Source organism: Orcinus orca, chromosome 3 (genome assembly GCF_937001465.1).
Source record: "Orcinus orca chromosome 3, mOrcOrc1.1, whole genome shotgun sequence".
Lineage (NCBI taxonomy): Eukaryota > Metazoa > Chordata > Mammalia > Artiodactyla > Delphinidae > Orcinus > Orcinus orca.
In genome coordinates, this window is record NC_064561.1 from 14493586 (window position 1) to 14505961 (window position 12376).

The 12376-nt window shown below is 44.2% G+C and overlaps 1 protein-coding gene across 5 annotated transcripts in view; it reads left to right on the forward strand.

The window, feature by feature from the left end:
* Window positions 1–1560: 1560 nt before the first annotated feature.
* The window catches only part of NLRP3 (NLR family pyrin domain containing 3), a 56219-nt gene continuing 45403 nt past the window's right edge, over window positions 1561–12376 (forward strand). For 2 of the 5 annotated variants that reach the window (XR_007476769.1, XM_049708578.1), the window contains exons 1-3: window positions 1561–3859; window positions 7511–7615; window positions 8132–9905. Coding sequence is in view for 4 of the 5 variants with exons in the window: in XM_049708578.1 (XP_049564535.1) it covers window positions 3577–3859; window positions 7511–7615; window positions 8132–9905 (2162 nt within the window). In the remaining variant the exon portion in view is untranslated. The remainder of the gene's footprint in view (window positions 3860–7510; window positions 7616–8131; window positions 9906–12376) is intronic. The other 3 variants (XM_033401624.2, XM_004277644.4, XM_049708577.1) reach the window with 3 other exon arrangements.

A 12376-nucleotide genomic window follows, 5' to 3' on the forward strand; every position in this document is an offset into this window, starting at 1 on the left:
TCAACTTACTTGTTAGTTGAACAAGTAAGTCAGTGAGTCAGAGAACAGAGTTTGTGCCCATCCAAAGGAATTTAAATCAGGATCTTGAAGAGATATCTGCTCCCATGTTCGTTGCGGCATTATTAACAATAGCCAAGATGTGGAAACAACCTTGTCCATAATAGAAAAATGGATAAAATGTCCATAAATAGAAGAATGGATAAAGACAAACAAAGCATCCATCAGTAGATGAATGAATAAAGAAGATGTGGTATATATGTACAATGTAATGTTATTCAGGCATGACAAAGAAAGAAATCCTACCATTTGCAACAACATGGGGGGATCTTGATGACATTAATAAATAAATGAGACGGGAAAGATAAATACTGAATGAAATCAGTGAAATAAATGAGACGGGAAAGAGAAATACTGAATGAAATCACTCATGTGGAATCTAAAATAGTCAAACTCATTGAAACAGAGTAGAATGACAGTTGCCAGGGGCTAGGGAGAGGAAGAAAAGGGGAAATATTAGTCAGAGGGTGGACAGTTTCTATTATGCAAGATGAAAAAGTCCTAGAGATCTGCTGTACAGCATAGAGCCTGTAGCTAATAATACTGTATTGTGGACTTCCCTGGTGGCACAGTGGGTAAGAATCCACCTGCCAATGCAGGGGACATGGGTTCGAGCCCTGGTCCGGGAAGATCCCACAGGCCGCGGAGCAACAAAGCCCATGTACCACAACAACTGAGTCTGTGCTCTAGAGCTCAGAGGCCACAACTACCGAAGTCCGCGTGCCTAGAGCCCGTACTCTGCAACAAGAGAAGCGCACCACAATGAAGGGTAGCCCCCGCCTTGCTGCAACTAGAGAAAGCCCGCGCTCAGCAATGAAGACCCAACACAGCCAAAGATAAATAAATAACTAAATAAATTTATATAAAAAAATACTGTATTCTGTACTTAATATTTGGTAAAAGGGTAGATCTTATATTGTGTTCTCACCACACACACAAAATCATAATCATAATAGGGTGGGGAGAAACTTTGGGAGGTGATAAATATGTTTACAGCCTTGATGGTGGTGATGGTTTCACAGGTATACACTTACCCTTAATAAAGTGGTTAAAAATATAACAGTCAATTGTTATTGTACTGTCTGCAGACTGCCTCCACGTGACGGCTTGAAAGTGCATGGGATTTGCAGTCTGATGGCCAGGTTATGCTCTTAATTCTCTATTTACCAGCTCTAATGGTATTCTCCAACGTACTCCCCTCGCTGTCAACAAAACACTCACGTGGCTGCTGACAGAGTTACAGGGAACATCCACTGAGTATCAGTTGAATTTCCTCCCATTCTCTACCCCAGTGGCCACGGAGGAGAGGCTGACGTCTCTGGCTACAACCAGTCTCAGCTTTGAGAACATCAGTTTGGAAAATCCAGTGATGTGAGTAATCGTTAGTCTCTGCCTTTGTCTGTGATGCAAGCCTGTTCACTCCATAGTGAGACCACATCCTTCCTGCTGGGCTGTGACTGCTATAAAATTCGTCCAGTTTCCTCTCCGGCTGTTCCTGAGGCTGGTGTCTGGGTGAGTCCAGCTCTGTGGAGCGGGATGGCTGAAATGGTCTTGGGAAGAATGGGGAGATTGTGTCAAGGGCCAGAACCTGACTAGAGATTTCTTTTGCCAGCCTTCAGGTCTGTCCTTCAACAATGCTTCTGGAATGTTCTTTTATGTTTATCAGTATTTGGGTGCTATGTGTGCGAGTGCGAGTGTGTGTGGGGGGACGGGGGGTGAGGACAGGAGCAGAAACCACTGCTTACACCCATGACTCCAGCAGATTTGCCAAGCATTCCCCCAGGGAGAGGATAGATGGGATGCATAAAAGCAAATGAGTATTTTAGAAACCAAGGGACAGAGAAGGTAAAGGTCAGGGTGGGGTGCACTAGGGTTAGGGACAGGGGAGCACAGAGGAAAGGCAGAGTCCTGATGTGGATGGAAAGATCAATGGAATGGGACCTGGGAGGGTCTGCAGAGCTGGTGGATCTGTCTGGAGTGCCCCCTCCCCTCCTGCCACCTGCCAGATGCATAGGGAATGGATTTGGCGTGGGGTGCACGAGGCCAGGAGTGGAGCGGCAAGAATGAAGATAGAAGGAGAGATGAACATGTCTGAGATGTCTTGAACATTAAACTGTGTTCTTTATAAATTCCATTTTGGAGAGTTCCAAAGCTTCGCAGGGCCCCTCCCTTCCTTTAACATCATTTATGTCTTTGGGCTAATGTTGTGCTTTTCCAAATTCAGTAATATGAAGGGATCAATTCCAAACAAAGCCAATGTGTTCATCCATCTAAAATCTAGGAGATGTGTATGATCAAAAGATAGAGCAGCTTATTTCTAGTCTTTGTGGAACTCAAACTCTAGTTCGGAAACTGAGTTGTTGAACACTATAATGAAAGACTCTGTGTGATAAAACCTGGGAAAATGTCTTTGCCTTTTAACCATTTATTTTTATCATCTTCGATCACTTTTCCTCCTATCTGACTGAGATACCTACTTAAGTGGTGGAAGAAACGGTCTCACACTTTTTAAGCTGAGAAAAATGCAACGTTAGGGGCATGACTCAGAAATCAATGACCCTGGTCCAAATCCTGGCTTTGTCCCTCCTGGCTGTGAAACCCTGGGCAGGTCACTTAGCCTAAGACTCAGTCTCTACTTCCACCCCATGGGACTAGGAATATAACCTTTGGGCTTTGTCCATCAGTGCAGCCCCTAGCCCATGAGAAGCTCTCAATAAATGTGAGTTCTAATAATTATTATAATTGTGATTTTTGCAAAGAGACATTAAAGAAATATATGTGTTTATTATTCTCCCTTATCACCCCAAGTTCCATCTCATTTCAGTTTTTATCAATCAGTGGACTGCTAAAAGGGCTATTGCAGACCATCTTCTCCTCTACATGCTTTTATGTCCTCTCTCCTTTTCTCTCTCTAGACATATGCTCCCTGTTATCGCCATAGTTACTCACTCCTGGCATCCTTCTTCTTTTGTCCCTTACTCATCTTTCCTTGGTTCAAAACAGAAACAAGAAACCAGTCTTTCAGTTGGAAGGAATGTAAAAAACATATTTTCCACTCTGTCATTTTATAGAAGAGGAAACTGAAGTTGAAGAATAGTGAAGAATTTGTCCAAGGTCACACATAGCCAGTGATCAGTGGGACCAAAGTTCTCTTGGTGATACATCAAGGTGGCATCAGGAAGTGGTTTAAGATACACATTGCAATGTTAATGTGACTGTGTTTGTGGGTTTAATTGTTTCTCTCCACAGGGGCACCTTTTTTTCCATGGCTCAGGACACACTCCTGGGTCAAGTCAATAGGAAAACTCTCTGGTAAGTATTTGACTCACTTTTCAAAACTAAAGATGGCAACTTGTTAGAGTCTGGTGATTTTTTTTTTTCCTTTCAATCTTCTGGGTTTTTGATAGTTTAGTTCTCTCTGAGGGTAGACTTCTTAAAAGACTTCTAATCCATATGCTGTTTTCACCACCCGATTTCCCAGTGTGGACCTATGCCCAAGGACTCTGACCAGGGCTGCAGATGAGCATGGCAAGCGTCCGCTGCAAGCTGGCTCGTTACCTGGAGGATCTGGAAGACGTAGACTTTAAGAAATTCAAGATGCACTTAGAAGACTATCCTAGTCAGAAGGGCTGCACGTCGCTTCCTCGGGGTCAGACAGAGAAAGCAGATCACGTGGATATAGCCACTCTGATGATTGATTTCAATGGAGAGGAGAAAGCATGGGCCATGGCCAAGTGGATTTTTGCTGCAATCAACAGGAGAGACCTTTACGAGAAAGCTAAGAGGGATGAGCCAGAATGGGGTGAGTGGAAGGAAGACAGTGTATTTTTTTAATTTGTGATAAAATACACATAATATAAAACTTACTGTCAACCATTTTAAAGTGTATGATTCATTGGTGTTAAGCACATTCACACTTTTGTGCAATCAATCTCCAGAAATCTTTTCATCTTGCAAAACTCTGTAACCATTAAACAACGATTCCTCATTCTACCCTCCCCTCAGCCCCTGGCAACCTCCTTCTGTCTCTATGAATTTGGCTATTCCAGTACCTTTTATAAGTGGAATCATACAGTATTTGTCTTTTTGTGTCTGGCTTATTTCACTCAGCATAAACATCCTCAAGCTTCACCCGTGTTGTCACATATGGCAGGATTTCGTTCCTTTTTAAGGTGGAATAATGTTTTGTGGTATGTATATACCACAGTTGGTTCATCCATTCATCCGTCAGTGGACTTTCTGGTTGCTTCTAGCTTTTGATTATTGTGAATAATGTTGCTATGAACATGGCTGTACAAATCTCTTTGAGACCTTGATTTCAATTCTTTTGGGTATATGCCCAGAAGTGGAATTACTGGATTATATTACATTACATTACATTTACATTACATTACAATTACTGGTAATTCTAGTTTAATTTTTTGAGGAATGTTTTCCATAATGGCCGCATCATTTTACACTCCCACTAGCAGTGTACAATTGTTCCAGTTTCTCCACATCCTTACCAACACTTATTTTATATATATATTTATATTTTTTGGTAGTAGCAGTCCTAATGGGTGTGAGATGGTATCTCATTGTGGTTTCGATTTGCATTTCCCTATTGACGAGTGACATGAGCACCTTCTCATGTGCTTGTTAGTCATTTGTTTATCTTTGGAGAAATGCCTGTTCAAGTCCCTTTCCCATGTTTTAATTGGGTTGTTTGTCTTTTTTGTTGTTGACTTGTAGGAATTCTTTATATATCCTGGATATTAACCTCTCATCAGATATATGATTTGCAAATGTTTTCTCCCATTCTATGGGTTGCCTTTTCACTTTGTTGATGGTATCCTTTGACGAATCAAAGTTAGTATGTTTGTTTATTTGTTTTGTTTGTTTGTTTAAATTTATTTTATTTATTTATTTTTTGGCTGTGTTGGGTCTTCGTTGTGGTGCGCGGGCTTCTCACTGCGGTGGCTTCTCTTGTTGCGGAGCATAGGGTCTAGGTGCATGGGCTTCAGTAGCTGTAGCAGTTGGGCTCAGTAGTTGTGGCTCGTGGGCTCTAGAGCAGAGGCTCAGTACTTGTGGTGCATGGGCTTAGTTGCTCTGCGGCATGTGGGATCTTCCTGGACCAGGGCTCAAACCCACGACCCCGGCATTGGCAGGCGGATTCTTAACCACTGTGCCACCAGGGAAGCCCAGTATGTTTGTTTTTTAATCACGTGTTTTATTATCTTGGCTTCATCTTCTTTTTTCTTCTCATGATAGTGCTATGAGAAGATGGAGGAAAGCAGTTTACTTTTTTCTAACTCCTTTAAAAACCTAAGTCAGGGCTCATATACCGCTAGGAATCTTCTCTGATTAGTTACACTTTATCCAAATCTCTCCTGTGCCTGAAACTTCCTCCAGGTCTCCATCTAGCTCCTCATGTGTCTGCCTGCATAGTCAACAAACTTGAATCTCTGCTTCCCATGGCTCAGGGGGCAATCACCTCTCACCTTATAGAACTATGTAATTTCTAGGGAAAAGCTTTTCCTATGGGCATTACTTTGGGTGTTGGAATGATCAAAGAAATACTCTTCATCCTTGTGGACATGCTGAGGGTGAGGTTCTGCCTTCTGGCTCTGGTTCTGAGCAAGGGAAGGGTACAGGGATGGGCTCAGAGGAATCTAGAAAATCACAGGATGATGACGTTGAGCTAGCAGAAAGGGGGAATAAAAATGAATCAGCGTTTCTGAAATGGTCAGACAAAAATGGTGGTGTGTAGGTAGTATATCCATGCTATTTGAAGTCAGTTTTATATATTTAAACTTCTGTTTTCTAGTGAATGTTTACCCTGTTTTTTCTTCCAACCCGGTACTGTCCATATTGGCGTGTCTAAAGTCAATTAAAATGTATTTCTACTGGCAAAAAAAAAAAATGAATCATCAGGTCAGAAGCACGGTGAACTGGGGAAGCAATATGGGTCTAATGAGGGAGATAAAAATAATATGGGGGCATGAGAGCAAGGGCATACACCAGTGGGATGTTATAAACAAATTGCGTATAATAACACAGTTATAAATGTGTCAGTACTTACATACTCAGTAACCTTTTTAAAGTATAATAATCATAGTGGCAGAAGCAGTTCACTAAGCAGTTTTTGTGGATTTTATTCTTTCTTCACAAGAACCCCAGGAAGCCTGTGCTTTTTCAAATGAACTTTCAGTTTTATTATACTGAGTGAAATAAACCAGCCACAGCCCCTGGTGGTTGCCAGGGGCTGCAGGGAATAGGGAATGGAGAATTGCTGTTTAATGGGTATAGAGTTTCATTTTTACAAGATGAAAAATAATTCTGGAGTTTGGTTGCACAACCATGTGAAGTGAGCCTGGAAAAGGTTTTGGTTGCCCACGACTCTGTTCTAATCAGAGCGAAGACTGGGATTCAATGCCAAGTGTGTCTTTGGTGGAAGCCTGGCCCTTAACCACTGTGCCATTTGGCTTCTACATCTGGGTTTTGGGGTTGAAGAATTATAACTAGGGTTAGAAGTTTTTTGTTTTTATGGGGGGGGGGTGCTGGCTAGGGTTAGGTTTTAGGTAAGAATTAAATTTTAGTCTTGGTTGGAGTTAATGTTTCGATCTTGTTTTGTGGTTTTGTGTGTGTTGGATGAACAGCGTTGCCATTCAGAATAAGTAGACACTTATCAGGAATCCTTTATGTAGCTCTTCGGTTCCTGCCCACCTAAAGTTTTCTGTCCCATGTGTTTCCCTTGGTGCCTAGCTCTTATTCTACTGTGTCTAATTTCTCCTGTGAGATGCTTCTTTGGGATGTGTTATTCAGCGATTGTTTAGATCTGTGATTCTCAACTGTGGATGCATGTTGGAGCTTTTAAAATATAATGGTGCCTGGGCTCCACCTCAGAGAACTGACAAAGGATCACCGGGGGTGGAGTCCTGGAATCAGTGTTTTTAAAGCTTTCTAGGTGAATCTAAAGTCAGCCAGGATTCTGAATACTGAAACAGAGAAATAGACATAAGCCAGATTGGTTATTCTTACTCTTGAAGACTCAGGATATGGGTAAGATGAATTTCAGGTGTTTGGGGTCAAGGAAGGATGATATTGCTGGCCTTTAGCCATCTTGGGGATATTGGAAAGTGTGTGGGATGGGCTCAAAACCAGAGCACCAGGGAGGGAGTCTGCCAAAGACAAATGAGGATAAGAAACCTTGATGCCTCACATGTTTACTGTTTGATTTCCAGGCTTGGGAGACAGATTCCAAGACTGGATACAGTGTGGACATAAATCTGGGTGGTATCCATTGCTTTGAAATTAGGAGTACAGGGATGCCCCCAACTGGACATTCAACTGAGCTGTATTCTGGTTTGGGAGATGTTCAGGGCAGGTGCCTTTGACCTGTGCCATGTGTTAGATATTGGATCTCAATGACATCACCTTTGACACTTTGAATTTTTCTTCCTTTTACTCTCAGACAATGCAAATGTTTCTGTGATAAGCCAGGAGGAAAGCCTTGAAGAGGAGTGGATGGGTTTACTGGGGTACCTTTCCAGAATCTCTATTTGTAAAAAAAAGAAAGGTAAGCAATGGGGGTGACACTTCTAGTTGGGTTTGGAGACCTGGTTCTGTAGGTACTTGAAGCTAGGAAGGTGGATAACTTGGTGATCCTAACATGTGCCTGCCCCTTGGGGGTGAAAAGGCCTGTCTCAGGAAATCCACTTCAGCTTAAGGAATAGATTCATGTTTGCATGGCTCCTTGGAGTCCCAGAACCAAGGGGAGACAATTGAATGTTTCAGGTTTTATCAGGCATGAGCTGCAGACTACCTAAAGGAGTAAGATTGAATAAAAAGGATCTCCTGGCCAGGGCCAGTTCATATGACGCTTTGCTGTTCTTTTGTTTCACCGTGTCTAGGAAGATTTTGACACTCTAGATTTTCTGGGGCTGTTCATACCCAGGCAGTGGAGAGAAACTGCAACTCCCATTCCTCAATTCCAGTTACCATTCCTTATAGACCACCGGCCCCTGTTGACAGCTCATCTCTGGTGGATGTGCTCAGGCTTCTTCCAAAATCTAACTTTCTGTCTCTGCCACAGATTACTGTAAGAAGTACAGAAAATATGTGAGAAGCAGATTCCAGTGTATCAAAGACAGGAATGCCCGTCTGGGTGAGAGCGTGAACCTCAACAAACGCTTCACCAGGCTACGTCTCATCAAGGAGCACCGGAGCCAGCAGGAGAGAGAACATGAGCTCCTGGCCATTGGTAGGACCTCAGCCAAGATGCAGGATGGCCCCGTGAGTTCCGTGAACTTGGAATTGCTTTTTGATCCTGAGGACCAACACTCTGAGCCTGTGCACACGGTGGTATTCCAGGGAGCAGCGGGCATTGGGAAAACAATACTGGCCAGGAAGATCATGTTGGACTGGGCGTCAGAGGAACTTTACCAGGACAAATTTGACTATTTGTTTTACATTCACTGTCGGGAGGTGAGCCTTGGGATGCAGAGGAGCCTGGGGGACCTGATCGCCAGCTGCTGCCCTGGCCCAAACCCACCCATAGGCAAGATTGTGAGCAAACCTTCCAGGATCCTCTTCCTTATGGATGGTTTTGATGAGCTTCAAGGTGCCTTTGATGAGCGCACAGAAGCACTCTGCACGAACTGGCAGAAGGTAGAGCGGGGAGACATTCTCCTGAGCAGTCTCATCAGAAAAAGACTGCTTCCCGAGGCCTCTCTGCTCATCACCACAAGACCTGTGGCCCTGGAGAAACTTCAGCACTTGCTGGGCCGGGCTCGTCATGTGGAGATCCTGGGTTTCTCAGAGGTCAAAAAGAAGGAATATTTCTTTAAGTATTTCTCAGATGAGCAGCAAGCCAGGGAAGCCTTCAGGCTGATTCAGGAGAATGAGATCCTCTTCACCATGTGCTTTATTCCCCTGGTCTGCTGGATCGTGTGCACGGGGCTGAAACAGCAGATGGACAGTGGCAAGAGTCTTGCTCGGACATCCAAGACCACCACTGCAGTGTATATCTTCTTCCTCTCCAGTTTGTTGCAGTCCCAAGGAGGGAGCCAGGAGCACCACAACTCTGCCACTCTCTGGGGTCTCTGTTCATTGGCTGCAGATGGAATCTGGAACCAGAAAATCCTGTTTGAGGAGTGTGATCTCAGGAATCATGGCCTGCAGAAGGCAGATGTGTCTGCTTTCTTGAGGATGAACCTATTCCAAAAGGAAGTGGACTGTGAGAAATTCTACAGCTTCATCCACATGACCTTCCAGGAGTTCTTTGCTGCCATGTACTATCTGCTGGAAGAGGAGAATCAGGGGGAGATGAGGAACATGCAGCAGAGTAGTTTGAAGCTTCCCAACCGAGATGTGACGGTCCTTCTCGAAAACTACGGCAAGTTTGAAAAAGGGTATCTGATTTTTGTTGTCCGTTTTCTCTTTGGCCTTATAAACCAGGAGAGAACCTCCTACTTGGAGAAAAAACTGAGTTGCAAGATCTCTCAGAAAATCAGGCTGGAGTTGCTAAAATGGATTGAAGCAAAAGCCAAGGCCAAGATGCTACAGATTGAGCCCAGCCAGCTGGAATTGTTCTACTGTTTGTATGAGATGCAGGAGGAGGACTTTGTGCAAAGGGCCATGGGCTATTTCCCCAAAATTGAGATCAAGCTCTCCACGAGAATGGACCATGTGGTTTCTTCTTTTTGTATTGAGAACTGTCACCACATGGAATCACTTTCCCTGAGATTGCTCCATAACTCATCCAAGGAGGAGGAAGAGGAAGAGGAGGAGGAGAAAGAGGAGGAAGTTCAACACTCTGATGTGAACGATTGTGTCCTCTCTGATCCTCATGTTGCATATTCTCAGCGGTAAGGAGATTCTGCTTCAAGCAGGTGGTAGTTAGTATATGTCTTCTATTTTCTAGCCACCTATCTCTTGGCTCTTGCTCTCTCTCCTTCCTTCTCAACTGTCTTGCAAATGTAGTTGCCACAGGTACATAGTAATGCCACCCCCGCTCATTTCTACCAGACCCCTTCATTGGCAGACATTGACTAGTAGAGAAAGGGTAGGTGGACAAACGCCATGAGAAAAAAGCCAATGAGACAAAAAGCAAATGTTTGGTGGATGCCAATTTAGCACAAGGCATTCTGTGGGGGAAAGAATGGAATAAAAATGTAAACTCAAATTGCTTGTAATGTACTTGGGGTTTTAGTGCATAATACCCTATCAGTACCTAAGGGGCAAAACAACCCCTTTGACTCTGCCCAGGAGCGCAGAGGACAGAGGGCCCTCAGTGTTGGATGCTTGGGGGAGGTTTCTTGGAGGAGTGAAGTTTGAGCCTGCCGTGAAGGATTGATAGGATGTGCGTGAGTGGAAGAGAAGGTAAAGGGATTTGTGCAATGGGTTCTTGTATGAAGAAAGCATGAATATGGTCTGAGGAAGAGTACTTATGTTGGAGAAAATGGGGAGGGACATGGCTTCACTGAAACAACCAATGAGGGGAAATCGAGGGAAATAGGGCTGGAAGGGAGAGAGTGCTCCAAGGCTCCCACCTTGTGTTTGCAGCCAGGCATTTATCAACAGCACCCCCTTCAGGGTCTGTTCACCCCCTTGCTAGGGGGTTGGACGCCAGTTGCTGTGTGTGTACAGTGATGGGATTGAGTTACTTGACTTCTAAGTCCTTGCACAGAAACTGCCACAGCTACAGTGGCTGTGGGGAGGTGGCTGCTCTGTGAATGCTTGGGTTTAACCGCTATAGAAGACACCTGACATAGGACAAAATTAAGGAGAAAGAGAGCTGACCCTTTCACTGGCAGCAATACATTTTCGGCTCCCTCTCTTTGCCTCAGCACCACTACCAGGATGACTTTTCTATTTACTGTCGGGTCATCAAGGACCACCCGCTGGGGCTTCAGTGGTGGCTAAGACCAAGGTCCTGCTCACAGTGACTTACAGTTGGGTTGTGGGGACAGGCAGGAAACAAGGGCAGTTGGTAGAGAGGATGAGCTTTGGCAAGAATACTGGTGGATTGCACCTGGAGCACGTGGGTGGAGCCCTTGAACAGCCGGACCCTGAATGATGGGGCATGAGAGAGCCGTGGATGTGCAAAGGGCAGCCCAGATTGAGGGAATAGTGGGTTCAAAGGGTGGGACGTGGGAAAGCAGGGTACATTTTGACAATGGCAAAGAGTTCAGAATAGCTAGAGAGAAGATGGGAGAGGGAGAGAAAGAGAGAGGGGGACTAAGAGGAGAAGATCTGCTCTCTAGGGCTCTAAAATTGAAGCTGAGTAAACAAGACATCTGACAGAGATCACACAGCTGTGAGCAAGGCTGGCGGAGACTCAGACTAAAACTCCTGATGACAAGCCTGATGCCCATCTTGCTAGATGACAGCTGCCTTCTTCTGAGGGCAGGAGCTTGCTTTGCGTGTTCTAGAGTCTTCGAAGGGCCAGCAGCGTGGGCATCCACCTGGTGCCTGTTAGAAGTGCAGGACTGCAGGCCTGATCCTAGATCCATGGAGTCAGAATCTGCATTTTAACAAGTGCTGAACTTTGAAATCACCTGGAAGTCTTTTTTTTTTTTAACATTTTTATTGGAGTATAATTGCTGTACAATGGTGTGTTCGTTTCTGCTTTAGCCACTGTGGAGAACAGTATGGAGGTTCCTTCAAAAACCACAAATAGAACTACCATATGACCCAGCTATCCCACTACTGGGCATATACCCTGAGAAAACCGTAATTCAAAAAGAGTCATGTACCAAAATATTCATTGCAGCACTATTTACAATAGCCAGGAGATGGAAGCAACCTAAGTGTCCATCATCGGATGAATGGATAAAGAAGATGTGGCACAGTTATACAATGGAATATTACTCAGCCATAAAAAGAAACGAAATTGAGTTATTTGCAGTGAGGTGGATGGATCTAGAGTCTGTCATACAGAGTGAAGTAAGTCAGAAAGAGAAAGACAAATACCGTATGCTAACACACATATACAGAATCTAAAAAAAAAATGTCATGAAGCACCTGGAAGTCTTAAAAATATCAGTATGCTTGGTCCCACCTCAGAGATTCTGACCTTATTCCTATGGTCTGGCCTAGGGATTTTCGAGAGCACTGCTGATGCTATTGTGCAGAACTGGTGAGAACTGGTCTCTGGGTCACTTAGCAGAGTGTCCAGGGCCATGGGCAGGACAGCCGACTGTTGAGGGAGGAGAAGGATGCCTGAGGGAAGGGCCAGAGGGTATTCACAGTCAGCCAAAGTCACAGGCTCTTTCTTAATTGTTTTTTCCTTTTAATTTTATTATTATTTTTTTTATTGAGGTATAGTTGACGTACA